Source organism: Staurois parvus, unplaced genomic scaffold (genome assembly GCF_062004578.1).
Source record: "Staurois parvus isolate SC_StPar_1 unplaced genomic scaffold, SC_StPar_1.0 ptg000772l, whole genome shotgun sequence".
Classification (NCBI taxonomy): Eukaryota; Metazoa; Chordata; class Amphibia; order Anura; family Ranidae; genus Staurois; species Staurois parvus.
In genome coordinates, this window is record NW_028318568.1 from 1,682,001 (window position 1) to 1,706,825 (window position 24,825).

General features: G+C 39.8%; 1 protein-coding gene across 4 annotated transcripts in view; it reads left to right on the forward strand.

The window, feature by feature from the left end:
- The window catches only part of LOC149444794 (triple functional domain protein), a 455,657-nt gene that overhangs the window by 55,493 nt on the left and 375,339 nt on the right, over nt 1-24,825 (forward strand). For all 4 annotated transcript variants that reach the window (XM_089654527.1, XM_089654524.1, XM_089654525.1 and 1 more), the window contains exons 3-5: nt 2,638-2,752; nt 16,478-16,670; nt 19,479-19,991. In XM_089654527.1, coding sequence (XP_089510653.1) covers nt 2,638-2,752; nt 16,478-16,670; nt 19,479-19,991 — 821 coding nt within the window. The remainder of the gene's footprint in view (nt 1-2,637; nt 2,753-16,477; nt 16,671-19,478; nt 19,992-24,825) is intronic.

The following is a 24,825-nucleotide window of genomic DNA, read 5'->3' on the forward strand; positions in this document are numbered from 1 at the left end:
GTCCATAAAGACATGGATGAGCAACTTTGGGTTAGGACAGTGTTTCTCAACTCCAGTCCTCATGGACCCCCAACAGGTCATGTTTTCAGGATTTCCCTCAGATGAAACAGCTGTGGTAATTACTAAGGCAGTGAAACTGATCAAATCACCTGTGCAAAATAATGGAAATCCTGAAAACATGACCTGTTGGGAGTCCATGAGGACTGGAGTTGAGAAACACTGCACTAGACCCATCATTGGATGTTTCCAGGAAAGGCATGCATCTCTCATATAGCTACCTCAAGAGGTTTAAAACACAGGCTAGCTCTGTACAGATTGGCTGATGTGTGAGGTATCCCACAGTGCAAGGACTTCCACTGTGTGATCTTTTCTCTATAGGAAACAAAATATTTTAGTTAAAGTGATATGAAAGGCAATTAACCACTGCACAGAGCAGGTATATATGACTTTTTTTTTTTGTTTTTTTTTGTACAGAGCAGCCCTTTACCTCCTCTTCGATGGCTCTCAAATTCCAAGCTGCTGCTGTGCGTGTCCAATCACACACACAGCTGCGGCTTGCCCCCCCCCCCCCCAATTGGCTCAGTGGTTGTGAATGACAGCAGTGGGAGCCAATGGCTGGAGAGCCAAGGCTCTTGTGCACATCGCTGAGTCGCAGTGGGGCTCAGGGGCGTTTTCTTCAATAATTACGCCCCACTGTTTTCTTTATGTTCGTAAAAAATACACATTAAGTTAGTATTGTATGTTAGTGTGTTGCAGTGCCATTCATTTTATTCAGTTGAACTTGGATTGGGAGCACCACATGGCACTACAGTGAAAACTGATGGAAAGTTTATCAAAAGTAGAGCTGACAGAATCTGGAGCAGCTGTGCATGAGCAGCCAATCAGTATCTTTTATTCGTTTTCAAAGATTAACGAAACAGACTGAAGAGAGCGGCAGATTGGTTGTCATGCACAGCCACTGCAGAATTTGTCTGCTCCAGTTATGAATAAAATTGGTGCATTTCTTTTATCAAAGAAATGCAACATTTTTTGTGCTTTTGCCTTACGAGCTGTTCATTAGACTGCCTAATAAAGTGTGCTGTGGAGGGCTTGAGTGATGGCAAGTGTAAAACGTCTTTGATATTGACGTGTAAAGTGCACAAAGTGACATAATAAATAGACTACAAAATCACACAAAATAACTATAAAACATCCAATAATAAACCATAGGTGAAATCCGTGACTGTGAATGAGTATATATTGCACTAACCAGATAGCGCAAATACATGCGCCTTTGAGTTGTCAGACCACTCCTGATCACCTGGATCTGGAAAGGCGAGGATCAGGAGATCATATGATACCTGGAGTGTGACCCCCCCCCCCCCCCTGCTGGATGGATGAGTAATGTTACCTGGAGAGTGATGACACGCTGGTCACCTGTCCTGCTGCTGGTTTGCCAGATGATCTCTTGATCCTCGCCTTTCCAGATCCAGATGACCAGGAGTGGTCTGACAACTCAAAGGCGCATGTATTTGCGCTATCTGGTTAGTGCAATATATACTCATTCACAGTCACGGATTTCACCTATGGTTTATTATTGGACGTTTTACTGTTATTTTGTGTGATTTTGTAGTCTATTTATTATGTCACTTTTTGCACTTTAAATGTCACTATCAAAGCTGTTTTACACTTGCCATCACTCAAGCGCTCCACAGCGCATTTATACGGATTTATGTTTATAGTACTGTTCATTTTATCGTTTGAATCATAGCGCTGCATTTTTTGACAGTTTTTACACCAAAGGTTCAGAGGTTATACCTTTATGCTAGCTAGCTGCTCATAATTTATTTCCTAGCGCTCGTTTATACACACACACACCCCCCCCCTTTATTTATTTTTTTTTTATGCCTAATAAAGTGTGCCTTGATGTTCAAGAATGTGTGTTTGCTTCCTCCATCTCTCTCGTAAAGTATGAACCTGTCACATTCTGGTTAGGAGAACTGGATGAATCCGCTGAATCGCAGGGTGATGTTTCCTCTATCAGAGCAGGCAGAGTGCAGAAAAGTCATTACGGGTCCTAAAGACCCCTAATGTCTCCATGAAGAGTAAATGTTGCACAAAAAGTGCTGTCACTTAGGGGGCTCACTAGCCAGCCCTTGAAATGCAATAAGGTTAGTAAGAAATGGTAAAATAAAAAAATGAATTATAATCTAAATAAAAAACAAAAGCTTTTTTAAAAAACCTCCCTCCCACTCTTTCGCACATGCACACAAACACATACAATTCACATATGTACATAAATGACAACGTGTTTGGTATCAGTATGCATGCCAGAATGAGAGAAATAATTCTAGGGCCATCGTTCTATGGTTAACTATAAGCTTTCTTAAAGCGTCGCCTTTGGACGTATTTGGGTATCATAGTGTTTGCCTTGTCAAGGCAGGTTTGAGACTTGACATATTTGGTATCTGTTTACTTGACTATCTTTTTTTTTTACATTTTACGAAAAGTTTGGCGATTTTATTGAGTTTGTATACTTTGAAGTCTAAAGTGTATTTTTTTTTTTTTTTTTTTTTTTACAGAAGATATAGATTTAATAAAAAAAAAGTAGCGCAAATATAGTGTGAGATTTTTACTTTGAAAAATTTTGTTTTTCAGGAGGCAGAGATAAACGAGGGGGTCCAATTTTAACATTTCCAGCTCGAACAAATCATGACAGAATAAGACAAGAGGATCTCAGAAGACTCATATCATATCTGGCTTGCATTCCTAGGTTAGATTTTCTTTTTGTTGTATTCTATTAAAGCTGGTATTTTTCTATTAGTATTTATTTCTGAAATTTGTAGCGAGTGTGAGGGGGGGAAAAAACTCCTATTTTTATGCAAAACTTTATTTTCCAATTTTTTTGGATGACGTGGGGATGTCCCTAGAGCAAAAAGTAAGAGCAAATCTTCTAACAGGGACACTTGTTCTGCGGACATCTGTCTAGAGGGAATTTCCCCAAAATGTTTGAAGATTTCCTCTAAAGTGTGTCTTGTTTGTGGGACAATAAGTGAAGGGAAATTTCCCCTATGGTATATAAACTGCGAAAAATAAACTGGCAGTTTTAACACTTCTCTACTCCATGCAAAACTAGAAAAAATGGCTATATATACTTTTATAACTAGGATTTACCTGCAAAAAACAGGAGTGTCGCCTCTATTCAGCTTGCTATCTAAGCTTGAAGTGCTCATCTTTAAAACAAAAAAAAATGTAAACTAAAGCCAGGTACACACAAACTGTACTGATTAAATGAAAATGGTCCGGTCTGGTATTGTACGAGGAAAAATTAATTCTTGTCCCATCGGATAATTTCTCGCAATCTACCCTGATCGGCTCTGGAAAGCTGTTTACTAATGATCAGATTATCGTACGATCGTTTCGAAAGCAGTATTTTTCCTGTGATTGCGGTTATTCCCCTTTACTCGTTACCCCTTGATAAAAGGGTAACTTTTTTTTCTTCAAATGCAGCTTTAAAGTGATTGTAAAGATTCAAGATTTTTTTTTTTCTAACAGTTTATACTTACCTTCTCTCTGCATTGGATTTGCACAGAGCACATCCTATTCTCCTCTTCTCAGGTCCCTAGCAGGTGCTCCTGTCTCCCTTACCCCCCAACCCCCTGATGGTCCCCAGAGTGCATCTTGGCCCCGCCCTGCTCCCTCCTCACTGTCTGTAAATGACAGCAGTGGAAGCCAATAGCTCTGAAGTGTCACTTTTTTGCACTCCAAATAATGTTTGAGAAAAGGGACTAAAAGACTTAAAAAAAACTGTGTGATGTGCTGAATCGTGCATCTGCCGCCAGCTCACTGCAGCTGTTGGTATGTTTAACCCCTTCATGCCTAAGAGTAGAACAAATCTTAATGCCTCAGCACAATTTTGCAACATTGACGTGTGTTAAAACCATACATATCATCACACCTACTTTGTACATCCAGGTGAATTAGTGCACATTTTGTTTTTTGTTTACCTAAAACACCTTGACACTAATACCAAATTTATTTTGTAAGTCCTGACCTTTGCCTTTTTGACCCTGACTTTGATCCAAACACTAACCCTGGCACTGAACTAGATCAAACCTTGATCTAGGTATTTTTTATTTATTTTTTAATATTTATTTATCTTTTTGTTAAAACAAAAAACATTTTTTCCCCTCTATGCCAGGAGTTAGAGAGATACAATGTATCTCCTCCATTCATAGAGAGAAAAGAAAAAACCAAAAAAAAAACAAGGGGGCTGGGCTGTACAGTGACTGATCACTATGATAGCTAATCAGAGAATCGGGAGTCTCAAGCCCTGATTGTTAGAACGGGACCCGGGAATCTCAGTGACACCAGGACCTTTGTGCTGGGAGCGCGCTATGCGATGCTGTCCCAGCACAAAGATAGGTACGCAAATATGCGGCCCCATTGAAAAAAGCCCAGTTCTGTGAGGCCGCATAGTTGTGTGACGTCGGCATCAAGGGGTTAAACTGCTGTGCTTTAACAGTGAGGTGGCTGTCTGTTTTTTTAGTGTCCCTCAAGGGCCCTCGACAGTCCCTGGCAAAACATCCTGCCAACACAGCCTGAGTTTTATTCTTTCAAAGTGAATAGCCAGGATTCTAAATCATGATTACCTGCTCTGGGGACCAGTCAAATTTCACTACTTCTGATCTCTTTGGTGACTGGTCTGCTCACCGCCCCTTTGTTTCTGGGGGTGATGTAAGCACAGCAGCATGAGGATTGAGAAGGTAGTATTATGTTAACCACTTGTAGTCCATGCACTGTAGCTTTACTGCTACAGTGCGGCCCCGCTGCACCGGATCGTGTGTGTGTGTGTGTGTGTGTGTGTGTGTGTGGTGAATGACAGAAGAGAGCCCTATATTGGTAAGCAACACAAAGCTCTTGACAGGCACAGGCAGCAGCGGTGTGCTTTTTTTCTTTCCAATTTTTTTCTCCTAGATGTTAATCCCTTCTCAGCCAGTGTCATTAGCACAGTGACAGTGTATATTAGCACTGTCACTGGAGATGTCTGTTACCACAGTGTCAGGGAATGTGAAATTTTCTCAATAATACCCCAAGATGCTGTAACATATTCTCCTACAAATGCAAAATGTGAAGCAACTTTTTGAAAATTTTTTTTGAAATACCATATAATAAGTAAAAAACCCCCCAAAATATTTAAATATATTAATAGAATAAGTCACTCATGTCCAAAAGTAAAAGATATTCCAATCTTTGATTCCAATATGGAAAATTTCCGGATCCTTAATAACGAGCCCTCCTATTGGCTCCCAAAGGAAATGTGAACCTCAAAAAAAAAAAAAAGGAAAACTCATATAGTGCATTAACTTTATAAGATAAATGAATACCAATAAAAAACAATATGCACTGTGCAACTTCAAAAAACGTGACCTTAAAAGTGAACACAGTGTAACAACCGTGATTGTGCATCATTCTGTGAATAAATTAATCCAAGTGACCATTCAGTGTAAACTTCTAAAGTGTAAGGCATAAATACCCTTCCCAAAAAACAACCAAAAAACCGCCTTAATATTGCTGGGGAAATATGCACCACGCTCCAACGAACGCCTTCCAAGCCTGAGTAACACTCTTTATGATGTCATCAACAACCTTCTAGGTGTCATCATGGCTTTTTTTGGAAGTACTCCATAGTACTTATAGTACCCATGCTCCAACATATGCGAATGGTATATGAAAAGGATATAGTGTAATTCCGTATGGGATTAATACAAATATACTTTATTATATGCTCACATTAAATTAATAATAAAATCGCCTTGTTCTCATGCCATCAAACCTCTACGGTCACTGAGCAGCCTCCAGGATTGTTTGGCATGTGTTTTCCAATGTCCAAGATGGCCGATCCGCCACTTCCAGTTCCTCTCTTGTGCATCCGACGTCACTTCCCTTGACGCGTTTCGTCACTTCCAGGACTTAAGGGGTGTGTTCGTCGTACTGACCGGCCGCACTTTATAGCTCTCCTCCCCGCGGCTCCAGACCCCCGGCTGCCATATCGGGAGAGGGAAAGCTGCCAATACTTTATGCAATTACGGAGTCATTTCTCACCTGATACAGCAGCTATAATGGGACTGCTTATCACTACCCGAACTTATACCGAGGCACTTATATAAACACCCTAACTCCCCACAATCCAAGATATTATTATATAGATCATATATCATATATATACACGGAATCCTGAACTCCCATATTCTAAAACTAAACTATAACATAGATGATCCTTATTCTAAACGATGAGGCATAATCCTATAGGATATAAATTCCTGATATTGTGTATATATATCTATTACAAATATATGGGTATAGTTAAATATAAACACACACACAAAACAAGGAACTAATAAGGACTTTTTAACATAACTAATTATATACTCATAACTACATAAAATTGCTAATACTTATCCTTCAATATAATTCTACTGTATCATTAATTAATATGTTTATAGACAACAATATTGAATTTTAATTAAATATAAGTGTATTAAGAGTAAAATAAAAATAAATATATATAAACCCTCAATAATAAATGAATTGTAATCCCATATTCTCTGTTATACACATTCCTAAAATTATTTAATTTTTTTTTTAAATATTAATATCCTAAATTATTAAATAAAAATAAAATAGTAATTTTGAATTTATATTATTACCCCTTATCTTACTATTTAAAAAAATCAAGAATGTCAGTTAATTAATACTCATAAATACTAGCTCCTGTCATCAGTAGTTTGAAATAAAACAATTTTAGATCAACATTCAATCCTTTTGGTCTTAAAGTTTGTAATTGAAAAATCCAGAGGGTTTTTGTTCTTTGAGATAGCTTGTATTTTATCCCCCGCCTCTCCAATGGGCTTCTATTTTATCAATTCCACAAAATTTCAAAACCCCCGGATCACAGTTATGGAAGTGCCTGAATTGCCTTGAAAGACAGTGGTCTTTTTTTCCTGTCTTTTATATTTGCCACATGCTCTCTCAATCTTTTATATAAGGGTCTGGATGTCCTACCCACATATTGGAGATGACACGGACATTCCAGTAAATACGTTACAAATGATGAAGAGCAAGTAATGTCTTAATATTAAGTTTGTCCTGTACTCTGAGAAATAAAATCTGAAATCACTTGTTTTTACATCAGAAGTCTTACAGATGTTACATTTCTTGCATGGATAAAAACCTTTAAAAGCAATTAATCTTTTTCTGCCTAGGAGGAGAGATCATACTTTTCACTAAAACATCTCGTTGGTTTTTCATTTTCCTATAGATAAACGAGGGCTTTTTTGGTATGATCGGGCCTAAATTTTATTTTTTTTATTATGTGAGGGAATGTAAAATTTGCCTGCCGCATAATCACAGTCCCACTATGTCGCTAATCTCTAGTATTAGTAGTATTAAAAAAAAAAATAAAAAATTCCAGTGTACATATCATTGTTTGTACAGTAGATGCTATAATATACTCTTGGGATTTTTTTTTTTTGGTAAGTAACATTTTTTGAGTTTTTTCACACGTATAAATATGAAACTTTTGAAGAAAAAAAAAGAGAGGGAAGAGAGAGGTTCATCGATGATAAAAACATGTAAGAAAAAAACCACATACAAAGTCAATGAAACAGTGGAAAAATAATCAAATCAGTACATTTTGAGCAGAGATCTAAGCATCCCATGGATTCCATATAGTTTCAAATATGGATACAGAGCTGGCATGGAGAGCGGTTAGGTATTCCATTTGTCTGTAATAATCTTAAATAATGTCGGCAGTGGGGGGGGGGGGTGTGGAAGAGAGCCAACACATCGGGATGCTTCTCCTGGCCGCCGTCAAAACATGCATGGAGAGTTTCTTGGACAATTTGGGGAGGCCAGGGAAGGGAAGGCCCAAAAGAAAGTAAAGGGGTTCAAAAGGAATGTTGGTACGTAGTAAAGAACGTAGCAGGGACTGTACATCCTCCCAAAAGGGAATGATAGACCTACATTCCCAAAAAATATGATAAAGAGAACCAGATTCTCTCCCACATCGCCAGCAGGCAGGAGAAGCACCCAGGTTACGGGCATGAAGTACATCAGGTGTTCTGGACCAAAACATCATGATTTTATACACATTTTCCTTATAGACTACGTATATGGAAGATTTAGATGCATTTTCCAATCTTTTTCCACTGCATCAAATCAATGTCACAGCTGAGAAATTGGGACCATTTACGCATATAGTGGTGGGCATCATTGGATAAGGGGTAGGTGTCCATAAGGAGTTTATAGGTAGTGGAGATTATGCCCCTTTGATGTGGGCCCTGTATACATAGATGCTCCAAAAGGAGTAGGCTTTTCAAGGGTCAAGGAGGGTTGCACGGTAGAAAAGAAATGGCTTATCTGCAAATAGAGGTAAAAATGCTGGGGAGGAAGATGGGCTTTTTTCTGGATAGCAGAGAAGGGTTTAAGTGCCCGGGTCAGGGTGTCCCAGAATTTTAGAGATTGGGAAATGGCAATAATGAATAATGAAGGGAAGTTAGCCTCATATATAGAGTGGTATGAAGAAGTGAGGTTGGTACCCAAGTACTTTAACCTCTTTCCGCCCAGCCTATGGCCGAATGGCGGCCGGCAAAGACCCTTACCTTTCTGGGTGGACTCCATATGGCGTCCTTTCGGGCATGCACAGTTTGTGCGCGTACCTCGGACACGGCCGATGACAGATCTGAGTACCGGTCCCGTTGCCGGAACCATGTGACCTGCTGTGACCAAGCACAGTAGGTCTCATGATAGTTGTATACAATAGATGGCTTCATTCATGCCATCCATTGTATACTGGTGTGTCTAGCTGTGAATGGTCACAGCAATCACATGCACAAGCTGGGCCAATCACAGCCCAGCTGTGTCATGTGATTAGCTGTGGCCAAATCACAGCTAAGTACAAAAAAAAAAAAAACCCTGAATGAATCGATGTCATTCAGGTAAATGCTTGCTTATAGCAAAGTAATTCTTTGCTATAAGCAAATTGTGTAGAAAAAAAACAAAAAACAAAAAACTGATCACTTCCTCAAAGTAGTATGTTACTATGGTAACATTGTACTAATTTGGTCATAGTGAAATATGAAAAAAATCTTTAAAAAATGTACTGAAAATTAAAAAAAAATTAATTTTTTTTTTCATACTGTCACCAGTGTCCCTGATCACCGCCATACCAGTTATATGATGATGCTGTACTGCACTGGTGACAGTATGTAAAAAAACAAATAGTGAAAATAATTTTTTTTATTTTTTCATTTTCCGAACAATTATGACAAAAAAAATACAACTTCAAAAAACTCGCCATGCCTCTTATGAAGTACGTCGGACTATCTACTCTGCAAAAAGGGGTCATTTGGAGGATATCTGTACTGTTCTGACATTCTTGGACCTCAAGAATTAGATTGGCCGTCAGTACTTCAGGATTGATCAATATTCAGATCTATACCATAGTTTTCTGAACTCTATAACTTTCCTACAAACTAAATAATACATCCTAATTTGGGTTATTTTCACCAAAGACATGTAGCAGAATACATCTTGGCCTAAATTTATGAAGAACAATTATTTATTTGCAAACTTTTATAACAGAAACAAAGAAAAACACTTTTTTTTTTGTTTTTTTTTCAAAATTTTTGGTCTTTTATTGTTAATTTAGCAAAAAATAAAAACCCCAGTGGTGATTAAATACCACCAAAAGAAAACTCTAGTTGTGTGAAGAAAATGATAAAATTTTAGTTTGGGTACAATGTTGTATGACCGCTCAATTGTCATTCAAAGTGTGAGAGCGCTGAAACCTGAAAATTGGCCTGGGCAGGAAGGGGGTAAAAGTGCCCTGTATGGAAGAGGTTAAAGAGTGAGTACACCAACGATATGGATAAAACGATTGGAGAAAGGACAATACGTCGGGTGGGATGTGTACAGGGAGTGCTTCAGTTTTGGATGCAATCACTTTTTATATTCCGACAGAGCCCCAAATAATTGTAAAGTTTTATGGAGAACTGGTAGGGAAGTAAGGGGGTGCATTAACGTAAGGAGGATATTGTCTGCAAATAGGGACAATTTGTATTCATGCACTTGAGAAGTTATCCCTCTTATGTCAGGGTTGGACCAAATGGCGATAGCCAGCGGTTCCAGACAAAGGCTAAACGGTAGGGGGGAAAGTGGGCAACCCTGCTGTGTACCGTTTGACATTTGGAAGGAGGGAGAAAGGAACGATTCTAATCTGACCTGTGTAGAAGGTGAAGAATAAACAACCTTCAAGGCAGCCACAAATGGACCCCGGAAGCCAAACTTCTCCAAGACCATAAACATATAGGGCCAGCTAAGGCGATCAAAAGCTTTCTGAGTGTCTAAGCTCAGTAATATAGCAGGAGTCGAGGATCGGTTAACCAGATCAATCCACGGCGTGTCTAGCCGGCACAAAGCCCACCTGAACCTTATGTATGAGCTTGGAGATGAATTTGGTCAACCTGTTGGCCAAGATCATAGTAAATGTTTTATAGTTGGAATTTAATAGGGCAATGGGACGGTAGTTAGCCGGGGTAGAATGGTCTTTATCAGGCTTGGGAATTAAAGAAATATATGCCTGGGAAAATTCTGCCATTGGGGGGGGGGGGTGTGTGATGCCCTTTAAGAGATCCTGAAATAGGGAGAGAATATGAGGAGCCAAAGTGCCTATAAAGGTTTTATAATAGCGTAGTTCGTCAGGTCCCGGAGATTTGTGAGACGGGAGTTGTTTGATTGTCTCGAATAATTCCTTGGATGAAATGTCCGCATTAAGGGCCCAGAAGTAAGGGGGTGTTAACGTCGGGAGGGATAGAGAATCAAAAAAGGCGTCAAGATGCCTTTTGCAGGGGGGGTGGAGATCTGGGGTCAAGCAGTTGTAAAGGTTCTTATAGTATGTTCCATAGATTGAGGCCATTACGTGAGGGTCGTAGGTAGGGTCACCATCCGGTTGGAGTAGGTGATCAGGTATCGTTGAGGGAGATTGTGCTTTGAGCTGATTTACGAGCATGCGGTGTGGTTTATTAGAGAATTCTTAAAATTTCTGATTGACCCAAAGAAGGGACTGTGAAGATTTACGCAAATCGAGGGTTTTAACCTGGTCACGGAGAGAAGTTACCCTATGAAGCCCAGTAATAGACGGCTTTGCAAGTAAACGACGTTCAGCCGAAGATAGTTGGCGAATAAGGGAAGCCTTGGCAGCAGTAGAGGACTTTTTTACATGGGAGCCCATGGAAATACAGAGTCCCGAAAGACAGCCTTATGAGCCTCCCATAGGGTCGGGGAAGAAACCACTGAGCCCACATTATGATGAAAGTACATGTCTAGTCCTTAAGAAAGTTCCTCGCGGAGGTGGGTCGTAGTGAGGAAAGTCTCATTGAGGCGCCAGTGACAGGCCTTCAGTAGGAAGTCAGGGAAAAGAAGATTCAAAGTCAGGGAAGCATGGTCAGACCACGTGATAGGATTGATTTCAGAAGAAACCTAAAGAGGGAGTAAAGGAGCGGAGACAAAGTGGTATAAGTGAGAATAACTGCGATGAGAGGAATAGAAAGTAAATTGTTTGTAAGGAATGTTTGGCCCACCAAGCATCAAAGAGATGATGTTCCCTGATCAGCTTATGAAAAGATCTTGAGGAGGATCATTGCCGCTTCGAGGGAGTGGATTCAAAAAGGACCTTCCTGTCTTTATAGGGGACATAATTAAAGTCACCACCAATGATCATGTGTGGTGTAGAAAGGGAATTTTAATCTGGCGAGTGCTTGGGAAAGGAATTGAAGTATGTTTGGAGGAGAGCCTCCAAACATACATTCTAGAAGAATAAAACGACCCCGTGGGACGACTCTGGAGGAAACGATCCGAAGGGAGTAGTGTGTCCGTATCAAAATCGCTACCCCGGCCTTCCCAGTGGGATCTAAAGCCAAGTAGGATTGGGAGAAAAACCGTGAGGCAAAACGAAAAGAGCTATTCGATTTAAAATGGGTCTCCTGAGCAAAAATAACATCTGCTCCTGAGGATCGAAATTCCTTCAAAGCCATCCACTGTTTTTGGATGGAGTTAAGACCTTTTGACATTATAGGATAGTAACCGTAAAGTCATCATTAGTTAATATTACAAAAAGCAATTGTACCAGTATAAAGAGTGAATAAAGCATCATCGATGAAAAAAACTGAAAACGATAAAAACAGAAGACATAAACTGTAAGAACAGCAAAAAACAAAGATATCAGTAATGATATAAACTCGGGACATGGGAACAGACCCAAGTCGTCTAGGCCTAATGCTAGACGGGTTTGGGGACAACATGACAACCGACACATCTCACCAATTGTCTGTCCTGGCAAGGAAAAACAAAATGAAAGCACATAACCAGGGCACAGCAACATTGACGTTAGCGGTGCAATAATTGGGGAAGAAGGCGACTCCGAGAACACCCAACAGACCATCCAGGAAGGTCATCAGACCAGTATTTGTCCTGCTCTAGGAGGTCGTGGGCGTAGAGGTGTACGGGAAAGACGTTTCCGCCCAGTACGGGCCAGTGTCCAGATCTTGGTTGGGGTGGCGGTAGGGCGTGATGGAGTAGGCGGCTTTTTTATTTTGTTACCAAAGACATGTAGCAGAATGTAGTTTGGCCTAAATTTATGGAGAAATTAGATTTTTTTTTATTGGATATGTTTTAAAGCAAAAAGCTAAATATTTTTTTCAAAATGTTTCGGTATTTTTTGGTTAACCTCCCTAGCGGTATTCCTGAGTGTAGCTCGGGGTAGAGTTTCAGTACCAAAAGTGGTAACCCCGAGCTACACTCGGGCTTACCATGGTTTCACTTGGATTCACTGCAGCGCTTACCTTGTCCTTCGCTCCCGCAATGCGTCCCCGACCATCTCCTCCGGCTGATGCTGGCTTCCGTGTTCCGGTCCCTGTGACGTCGGGGCGTACGGGTGCCAAATTTGAAAATTTAAAAAAATGACTTTTTTTTAAAAAAACATTACATAGTAAAACATTGCTGTTTCAAAGCATTTCACATACATTTTGTCCCTACTGCTTTGTCCTGCGCCCTGCCTGCATTTTGACTGTTCTTTCTGTCTGGAAACTTAGAAAAGTCCATGGCGTTCAAAAAGCGTCCCTTTAGGTCAAAATCGGTTTTAGACCGGCTAGAGAACAGCGATAGTAAATCAGAACCACTTGCAGAATTGAGTGATAATGATTCGTGAGGAAATTCGTCATCAGACACTGAAAACGATTCTGCGACTTTGCTCAGCGATGTGTGAACTTGGCGCTATATTTCAAATTTCAGTGTTTTTGGTTTGATTATATTATTGAATTAAATTTATTATTATCATATTATTTTTTATGAATATTTATTAAATTATAATTTATGATTTTGTGTTTCAAGTTTTATCATATACGGAATGTTTACTAGACTCTTGTTCGTACAGATTTCAGTGAGTTATTCCTAAATTACAGGCCTACAATTAAAAAACTAAGTTTTTTTCCTGTTCCAGTCTCGTCTCTGCTATGCCAAATTTAGTGTGATGATTAGATGCCTCACGTGTGCCTGTAGGTTCAAACCTGGGCTGTGAAAAATTTTCTTTTTCTCTAAATTCATTCTTTTCAGGACAATGATACACAAGAAAGAGTTGAGCATTAAAGTGAGCTTCTCCCTCTGCTTTGATCTCAGGGCATTTCCATAAAGAGACATTTGGCTGACTTTCTGAGGGAGCAATCAGTGCGAGCACTGTCAGCCAATGCCCAACAGACAATGCAGATCCTACAAAGGTTCAGTGGATCCTAAATTTTCTAGATGTCTGTGTTGAACTAGCCTAATTGCTTGGAGTATCTCGGACTATCATGGGATATGGTCCTGTACAAGGTTTTTAATCAATATATGTAAAAATGGACTCAGTTACCTCACAAACCTCACTCCAGAGTCTTTTGAGTTTGTAGATCTCTCTCCAGTTGCGCAAATATTAAGCTAAACAATATTTTCAATAAAAATACACTAAAATCATTGTTAGTGGGCACAAACAGAACATAACTTGCAAAACTCTTACAAAATCTCTACTAAATCTAAGAACTAAAACTGTTGTTTGTTAATAAATAACAAATCTTTGTTACGTGTGTATAGGGGTTTGTGTCCAAGATGTGAGATTACATGCATATAGCCACAATGTTTGTCAGCCCATCATTGATATACAGGCTGCTGCTCCTTGCAAACACCTGTGACAAGAAATGGGCTCCTTGATGCTGGTGGACCGTTTATGTGGAAATGAGGTCCTGGGGCCCATTTACACACGTGCTGTGGTCCTTAGAGCATAAATTAGCAGTTTGTGGCTGAAGCTGAGTGCAGGCAGTTTGTTACTCTATGGGTGTGCTTTGGCAGTGCGAACACAACTACACAACTACAGATCCTTATTAGACAGGCGTGTGTGTTTCTCTGAATGCAGACAGTGCGCATTTGAGGTAGCCCACTGGCACCTGCAGGTCTGTCAAATTAGCTTTAATAATAGTTTTGCACAGGTGGTCCTGGCTCTCTCAACCCCCCCCCCCCCAGCCAAGTGCCCCCAATAGCAAGCCCCTTGCTATGGGGGAACTCAAGTAGGCTCGCTTCCGAGCTGTCCTCTTGTAAATGGGCATTGTCCATTCATACACAGAGTGTGGCTCTGCCCCGCCTCCCACTTTCTGCTTATTGCCTCACTGGCTGTGATTGACAGCAGCAGGAGCCAATGAACCCCCAAGTGCATAACTTTACATTTATCAGTATTAAACCTCATTTGCCACGTAGTCGCCCAATTAAACAGTGCATTGAGATCGGCTTATATGTTGGACACATCCTGTAAGGACGTAATTCTACTGTACAGCTTGGTGTCATCTGCAAAGTCTGACCTATTTGTTTTAATCCCCGACTGTCATTTATGCATATATGAAAAAAGCAAATTGCCCTCTGCTTGCCTTTCTGGACACAATTATTATTATTATTATACAGTATTTATATAGCGCCAAAGGGTTTGCTCAGCGCTGTACAATAGCAAGGGGTACAGAACATGAGACAAGACAGAAACAATACAATACATGAGGGGTTCGAGGGCCCTGCTCTTTCAAGCTTACAATCTAGGAGGGAGGGGGTAGTGGTACAGGAGGAAGTGGCTGTGGGGGATGGAGTGGTGGGAGGAGTGGAGGAGGTCAGTTATTAGGTGAGGGTGGGGTAAGCTTCCCTGAAGAGGTGGGTTTTCAGGGTACGCCTGAAGGTGAGGAGGGTAGGTGACATTCTGATGGATTGGGGTAGGGAGTTCCAGAGGATGGGGGAAGTCCTGGAGAAATCCTGCAATCGGGCGTGGGAGGCGGAGATCAGGGAGCTAGAGAATAGGAGATCCTGTGAGGAGCGAAGGGCATGTGTAGGGTAGTATTTGGGTATCAGGTCGGTTAGGTAGTTTGGGGCGGCGTTGTGAATGGCTTTGTAGGTTAGAGTTAGCAGTTTGAATTTGATGCGTTGGGCAATCGGCAGCCATTGAAGGGATTGGCAGAGGGGGGTGGCAGATGTGGAGCGGTTGGTGAGGTGGATGAGTCTTGCCGCTGAGTTCAGGATAGACAATGGGACAAGGACTGGTTACTAGTATTGCCTGTAGGATCTCTGCTGCTGATCTTTTCTTATTACTGACCTACTATGCCTTTTGAATCATGTCTGTGTGTGTGTAGGTGGCCATCTTGGTAGTGGATAGCTTTCTCATGTCAGAACTACCTTCCTAATGACTATTTGAAGGGATTATAAAGTGTCCGGAAAGGCGCAGAAATCACAGATTCACAATGTGAAGAGAGCGATCATTCAGGTCCTCGTGTACAGCTTTCTCTCCAGCATGGAGAACAATGAGCAGCACAGTACTGACATTGCTATATCTCATTCCTAATCCGGTGAGACTAGCAATAAGAAGCACAGGGCCTTAGATGATCCAGCACTGCAGATCTGCAGCTATAAGGCTCAAGTTACAGGAAGTGCACTTGTATCTTTTAGGAGGAATTCTGATTTACAAATCTTTCAGGGTACTATGTAACATTTCTAGAGGTTTCCTTTTTATCTTTACTTTTGATTTCAGGTCAGCTTTATCCATTTCCTACTCTATCCAAAACAAAAGTTGTCTTTTAAATTTACAGTACTTTATGGCTAGGAAGGGGGTTTGCCTAGAGTCAATGGAAAGCACGGTATTTTCAAGGGTGCTCTTTCACATCAATGCAACTTGCCATGGCACAGTTTTGCAAAAAGGTTCCTGTACTACATTGGTGCGATTCCAGAAACCACATCCAAATTGGTGATGTAATCGCATTAAAAGTCTAATGAAAATCAGTTTTCAGCAATGTGAACCTAGCCTAATTTAACAATTGATTATTGTACAACTTATTTTCATGTATGCAACTTATATATTTTTTTTATTGCTTTTCTTTTTCTACAGCGAAGAGGTTTGCAAAAGAGGTTTCACAGTAATTGTAGATATGCGTGGCTCTAAGTGGGATTCCATTAAACCATTACTGAAGATTTTACAAGAATCCTTTCCTTGTTGTATTCATGTTGCACTAATAATAAAGCCAGACAATTTTTGGCAGAAGCAAAGAACTAATTTTGGAAGTTCCAAATTTGAGTTTGAGGTAAGAATATTTTTCTGCTTTTCTGTAACACGAAATATGAATGGAAGCTAAACCAGGCAATAGAGAAGTTGAAAAACTAAAGTTCTGTCCATCGTAAAATTAAAATAGCTCATACAATTGCCATCAATTGTTTAAATTTTTAAAGTAAATCACAGAATGTTGCATCAGGCACTTTTGATTGCAGCACGAAAATCTTGTGTCGCAGCTGGCACACGGATACGAAAAAACGATTCGACGATTGACACAAATTTTGTTTGTTATTCGATTCCTCTATGGCCTGTTTTAAAGTAAATCTTGGGACTAAATTGCTATGTTGCTCTCTAAAGACAAGTATCATTTTGATAAATTTAAGCTGTGTCCCTTTTAGCCCTAGTTCACGGTTGTGCGGGCAGTGAGGTTCGCTTTTGCTGGGACACGGCAGCCCATTCATTTGAACGGGCTGCCGTGCTTGCATTCCTCGCACATAAGGTGCACACACTTTGTTAAAAATGCAGCCGCAGGGAAATCGCATGGACTTTTTGACCTTGCGGTTTCTTAGCGGTTAGACAGTGTCTGTGGTTGTTTCCATTTGTACTATTATGTTTTAATGGCTATTGGTATATTGCGCTTTAGAACAAAGCTCTGTTTTTAGTAGCAACTGTAAGTACCAGATAGTGCTGCAAACAATCAATGCACATCACAATATGTGCATACATGTTATCCCGGGTTCACGTTGATGTGGTGTGGCACATCGCATGTGATTCGCACAGGAACTGCACCACATTCCTGTGCAAATCATATGCGATTTCTGTGCAGTGCAATTTGAGCCATACATTTTGTATGGCTCAAATGGCACCGCATCTGCCCCAGAAAAGTGAAGGTTCCTTTTTTTTTTCTTTGTCTGCACCAGAGTCGGATCTCATGAGGGGTGTAAACACTCATGCGAGCTGATTTTGCACACTGTACCGTGTTTTGAGAACTGATTTCGGGGTGTTGTTAACTTAAACCCCCCCCCTCCGCAGCGGTTCTTTTGAACTGGGTGCGAATTATGATGTGGTGCAAAAATCGCACAGAAACTGGTGTGAATTCCTCACAGCATCAGTGCGAACTTGGGCTAAGTGCAAAGAAATTGTTATTGAGTCACTTCATTCGTTTTCTTGGTCATACAGTATGCGCAGGCACACACCGCATCTGTAGTCATTACCTTTGGAGATATATGCAGATACCTCCAAGTGTCTGAACACTGGCACAAAAGAAGTCCTAGGAAATCTCGGTGACAGCTGCAAGTGGATTGTTTCTAAACAAACCTTACCACTGATCATCATCATTGCCTGTCATGTGGATTACAAGATTGGGAACTACACCGATTTAGTTCCTTGTCTCTGGTTGAGATCAGCGGGCATTAGTGCAATTGTTTTCGCCCTTGTTCACACCATGTGTGAGTTCTGAGTTCTGCACGTGTTATGCAAGAGCACAAAGAAAACAATTGTTCTCTATGTGCCCTGTTCACAACACAACACTAGTATCATGTGCAGATTTTTTTCTGAGCAGGAATCTGTAATGTGTATGCAGTTTTCTGCACGGAAAAAAAAATGACATGACATCAATATTGTGATGTGAACAGGGCACACGGAGAAGAATTGCTTTCTTCGTTCTCTTGCAGAGAATTCATGTTACATATTCCTATGCAAAAAAAAACAAAAACTGATGAGACAGCACTGCTTGAAACGTGCTTGAAAATGTATGTAAACTCGTGTCTTTGCAATGAAAATCTGGTTTTGCCCTACAGCAGAGCAAAAATTAAAAAACATTTTCTGCATAGTGCACTGTGGAAATGGGTTATGCCACGCACATACTCTTTATGGCTGCGTCGTACACTTTTTTTTTTTTCCTGGAGCCACCAAAAGAAAGGGCGGCATCTAAAGAATGACCAACCCTTTTCATGCATATGAGATTTTTTTTACAAGATATATGGATAATTTTATTACATTTGAAGATCAAGAAGTAATGTATCTAAATGTAAGATTTATTATTATTTATTACATTTAGATACATTTGAAGATCAAGAAGTAATAACATTGTAATTTTCATTTAAAACCAGTTATATTGTATTAACAAACGTTTCTTTGTGGATGTCATTGATAAGGGAATGTAATTGATCATAAGTGCATTGTACACCTAGGGTAATTTTCTGTTGCTAATGACATTTCAGGTTCTCTAGACATGCTGTGAGGGGAATTTATCAAAACTGAACCAGCCAGCATCTTGAGCAGCTGTGTGTGGCAACCAATACATTTCTAGATTTCCTTTTCAAAGCTGCTTGGTTCTCATACACAGATTCTGGCTGCTCTTGTTTTGATAAATTCCAACCTGTAAGACTAATGGATGGGTAGCAGTGCTTTCCAGATGACCTCAGTGTTCTGTTTGACTTTTATTTATCACCTTTAATTTTTAATAAATCATGGAAGTGGGCATTCGGCCAGGAACGTTCGATGTTGGTGTTCCAAGGTTGTCTTTTTGTATGTCACAATTGACATAAAAGTGTTATTTTCAAGTACATGACAGCGGGTATCTAATTTCTGAAGGGAAGTGTTCAAAATTGTAAAGAAGGGGATATATGGATAATACCATTGTGTTTTTTGATTTTTTGTTTTTTGTTTAAAGCCCAACTCTTGGCTCCATATGTTCTGATTCCCTCTCCTTCCTAGGTTTCAACATTCTGAAGTTGGTTGTGTCTGATAACTTTTAGTTCTAAAACCTCTTTTTGGTGATTTTTGAGTCAAATAATTTAAAGTTAATAAATAACATAATAATTTTGCTCTTTTGCAGACTAGCTTGGTATCTTTGGAAGGCCTCACCAAAGTTGTTGATCCCTCCCAGCTAACCCCCGAATTTGATGGTTGCTTGGAGTATAACCATGAAGAATGGATAGAAATCAGGGTGGCATTTGAAGAGTTTATTACCAACGCTACCCACATGCTTTCTCGACTAGATGAGCTACAGGAAATGCTTGCTAATAAAGAACTGCCACAAGACTTGGAAGGTGCCAGGAGTATGATCGAGGCACATTCTCAGTTGAAAAAAAGGGTTACAAAGGCACCAATTGAAGATCTTGATAATGAAGGACAGATGCTTTTGCAAAGAATTCAGAACAGTGAAAGTTTTCCTAAGAAAAATTCAAGTTCTGGCAATGCTGACCTTCAAAATTTTTTACCCAAAGTTTCTACCATGTTGGACAGGCTTCATTCTACGAGGCACCATTTACATCAGGTGTGGCAGCAGCGAAAGTTGAAATTGGACCAGTGCTTTCAACTAAGACTGTTTGAACAAGATGCTGAGAAGGTACCTATTTATTTAACTGTGTTAAAGAAATTAAAATGGAATGGAACATTGTAGCCTTGTTTTAACCATTGCCAAAATACAGTTCCGAGTTATGTTACGTTATGCTAAATTAGCAAAACAGTCCTTAATTAACCACTATCTAGCACAGGGGTGGGCAAACTTTTTGACTTGAGGGCCGCAATGGGTTCATATATTGGACCCGGGGGCCAGACCAAGAGTAGATGAATGATGTGTATGTGTCATCCATAGTAAGTATAGTAATATTCCCCCATAGTAAGCATAGTAATCCCCCATAGTCATTCATCCCCCCATAGTCATTCATCCCCCCATAGTCATTCATCCCCCCATAGTCATTCATCCCCCCATAGTCATTCATCCCCCATATAGTCATTCATTCCCCATATTAATTCACCCCCCATATTAAGTCCCCAAGTCCCCCCTGTGTCAATTCACTTACCTTTGCTCCGCGCGTTCCTCTCGCCGTGTTCCCGCGCCGTTCCGGTGTAGCATGAAAATCTGTCTCCTATGAGGATCTGTCCCCCTCAACGTATCTGCGCATGTGCCAGTTTCAGGCATTAGCAGCCGATCGGCGATCTCCGGCACATGCGCAGATACGTCGAGGGGGACAGATCCTCATAGGAGACAGATTTTCATGCTACACCGGTCTTCAGGGCGGACTGTGAGAGGAGCCTAGCGGGAGCATAGCTCCGCGGGCCGGATTAAAAGGTCCGCCGGGCCGTATGTGGCCCGCGGGCCATAGTTTGCCCATTGCTGATCTAGCATTTAAACCCCTCTCTACCTGCTGACTGTATTTAAACATTCCCCACCATGATACATCATATGTTTCTATAATTGTTCTCCCCTTTTTAGAGCTACCACCTGACACTTCGAGCAGCTGAGGACTGTCACACTAACTGCTTGAGTCTTACAGGTGTTCAGAAACTAAGCATCGTGGTTCTTATTAATGTAATTGCTATGTAAACTGTCACTTAGTGATCACTTGCAAGCTGAAGGCGTCACTGAAAAAGGCTGCAGTGCCATAGCATTGATGCTGTAAATGTTAGATTACAGTTTTAATAATAAAATTAAAATCGTAACCTAGGAAAAACTATTTTATATGCTTATGCATTTGTAAAGAAAAGAAAAAACAGCACAGGGTTTCTATTTAAACCGTGTACAAATTAAAATCTTGTGTCCTTTAAGTGATTTTGCATTAAAAAAAAAAAAAAATTAAGACATGCAAGTTAATTGTCTATTTAACTGACACATTCTGACACAGCTAAATTTAGGTTGGACATCAAGGAATCCACGATCCCCTGGGCATTAAAGGGAGATAGATATATACACTATATTGCCAAAAGTATTGTGACACCACTCCAAATCATTGAATTCAGGTGTTCCAATCACCTCCATGGCCACAGGTGTATAAAATCAAGCAATATAGGCATGCAGACTGCTTCTACAAACATTTGTGAAAGAATGGGTCGCTCTCAGGAGCTCAGCGAATTCACGCGTGGTACCGTGATAGGTTGCCATCTGTGCAATAAGTCCATCCATGAAATTTCCTTGCTACTAAATATCCCACGGTCAACTGATAGTGGTATTATAAAAAAATGAATTCTTCTATTGGCTCAACATGCCTCTCAGAAAATAGTTTTGGGTGTCTACTTTCCAAAAAGGAGTCATTGGGGGGGGGTTGTTTTCTTGGCATTTTATTCAAAGCATTAGAAATTTATGCCACAGATCACTCACTCTTCTTCACTTTAAGACCAAACTTTTTCTGACACATTTTGTTCACATGAAGAAAATCTGTATTTTTTGTTAGGAAATTACTTTGAACCCCCAAACATATTTTTTTTTAAAGCAGATGCCCTAGAGAATAAAATGATGGGTGTTGCACTTTTTTTATGTCACAGTATACTTGCTCAGTGATTTTTTTTTTTCCTTAACGCAATTTAAAAAATAACTTTTTTTTTTTATTTTGCTGCACAAAAACACAATATATTGGCCAATCATTTGGTAAAATATAAAAGATGATGTTATGCTGAGTAAATATATACCAAACATGACATGCTTTAAAACAGTGCATGCCCTGTGCAATGTCAACAAGCTGCACACATTTTAATATCCATAGATTGATTAAAAAAACTGCAGGCTACTACTTTAGATTTACATAGGATGTTTAGTGCTAGAACTACTGCCCTCAAGCTGATGTTCGCGGTGATACCTCACATGCATGGTACAATTACTGTTTACATACCGACATGGGGCCGACACTTGCGTACACCGTTGTGCTTGCGCTGGGGGACAAGGGTGCTTTAGTTTTAGATAATTTTTATTTTTAAGCTGTCCATTTTTATCTTTTCCAATCAGCTCTGTGGTCAGCTAGAGGAAACGCTGGATGCATTCTCAGATTTCCTGAGCTGTGGAAGGCGGGGGGGGGGCGCGCATCTCCTTCTCCTGCTTGTAGAAGTAATCCTTCGGCTACTTAGCCACTAGGATTGCTTTTTTTTTTTTTTTTTTTTAATTTCGATATTTTATTATAGATTTTTCAAGTTACCAATTTATAAATACAAACAATATACCTATCAAAATATAAAATTCAGATTTACCTGACACAATATCAAATATATTAACTTACATCTTGGTATCCTGTTCCCCCTCCCGTCCCCCCCTTCTAATGTATAACATACTTCCCCCACCCCATCCCTGACAGCCTAGACTCTACAATGTTTGTGAGATCTTCCCTTTTGAGCGTTCTGAAATACAATTTTGTGTGCTGCTTGATAATCTTCATATGTTTAAAAGGGATATTGGCTTTTGTTTTTCAATACTCACAATTCTTACAAAAAAATACATTTTTTTTTTTTTTTTTGCTGGTATGGGTTTTACTGGTGTTTTATTACTACAGAGAAAGGATGTTTTTGTATCATATTGTATATAAATATTCCCATTACATATTTACTATAGGTTTTTATTTTTTTCCTTTAAACTCTGTAGCTGTCATAGTGGTTTCAGTTATATCTGCGTAGTAATACAAGGTAAATTCAGATGAGGGTGACCTTTTTGAGCCACCTTGTTTTTATAGCTCTAGTTAATGTATTTTTTATATAAAAGTTATAATATGTTTATCATCAGTATGTATCAAGAGTTGTAAAGGGGCACATGGGTTAATGCTCAGTAGAGAGGTACAGGTATACAGAAGAAACCTCTGAGTGCCTGAGGGACTCATGAGTTTTGACACTACTAGAAGAAACATCATTTGGGAATAACTCAGTATCTTTACAGGCACAGAGCTTTTTTTATTCAAGTAGCAGTGCAACTTACAATACTTAGATGTGGTGGCAGCATTCGGTTCATTTTTAAAAACTTTGTATGTTTTCTTCAAGTGCAGATATCATTGTCATGAATGAAACTTGGTCTCGTGTGTGTATATGTGTGTGTATATGTGTGTGTGTGTATGTGTGTGTGTGTGTGTATATATATATATATGTATGTATGTATGTATGTATATATATATATATATATATATATATATATATATATATATATATATATATATATATGTATGTATATGTATGTATGTATGTATGTATGTGTGTATATATATATATATATATATATATTTACACACAGACACTCTGTGCAGGGAGGCGTGTCGGCACAAGTCTCACCATTGGAGGACATGCAGGCTGAGTTCCCAGCACAGGCAGAAAACTGACCATACTGGGATGTCTGTGTCTAGTTTTGTCAGTTTGAAATACGAAAGCATAGGGACTAACACGATCACCAGGGATTTCACACAAAGGAAGCAACACAGAGAACAGGACACTTAGTAACACAAGTACATGGTACAGCATACAAATTTCAGGAATATGAAATGCTGGGTAATATAAACTTTAGAAGCTGAGTGCATAGGGAAATGTGCTTATGTTGCAGATATGCACTACATTTGTATTTATTTTGTCTTGACATGCTTTAAAAACGCTAACTCTAAAGTAATGAGCTGTACATTTTTTTATTTTTTTTTATTTTAAGGCTATACTGCATTTGGTACTGCTTAGAGAGTATGTAAACCCCATTTTCATATAAGTTATACAGTCAGGTCCATAAATATTGGGACATCAACACAATTCTAACATTTTTGGCTCTATACACCACCACAATGTATTTGAAATGAAACGAACAAGATGTGCTTTAACTGCAGACTGTCAGCTTTAATTTGAGGGTATTTACATCCAAATCAGGTGAACGGTGTAGGAATTACAACAGTTTGCATATGTGCCGCCCACTTGTTAAGGGACCAAAAGTAGTGGGACAGAATAATAATCATAAATTAAACTTTCACTTTTTAATCCTTTGCAGTCAATTACAGCCTGAAGTCTGGAATGCATAGACATCACCAGACGCTGGGTTTCATCCCTGGTGATGCTCTGCCAGGCCTCTACTGCAACTGTCTTCAGTTCCTGCTTGTTCTTGGGGCATTTTCCCTTCAGTTTTGTCTTCAGCAAGTGAAATGCATGCTCAATCGGATTCAGGTCAGGTAATTGACTTGGCCATTTCATACCATTCCACTTCTTTTCCCTTAAAAAACTCTTTGGTTGCTTTTGCAGTATGCTTTGGGTCATTGTCCATCTGCACTGTGAAGCGGCGTCCAATGAGTTCTGAAGCATTTGGCTGAATATGAGCAGATAATATTCCCGAAACACTTCAGAATTCATCCTGCTGCTTTTGTCAGCAGTCACATCATCCATAAATACAAGAGAACCAGTTCCATTGGCAGCCATACATGCCCACGCCATGACACTACCACCACCATGCTTCACTGATGAGG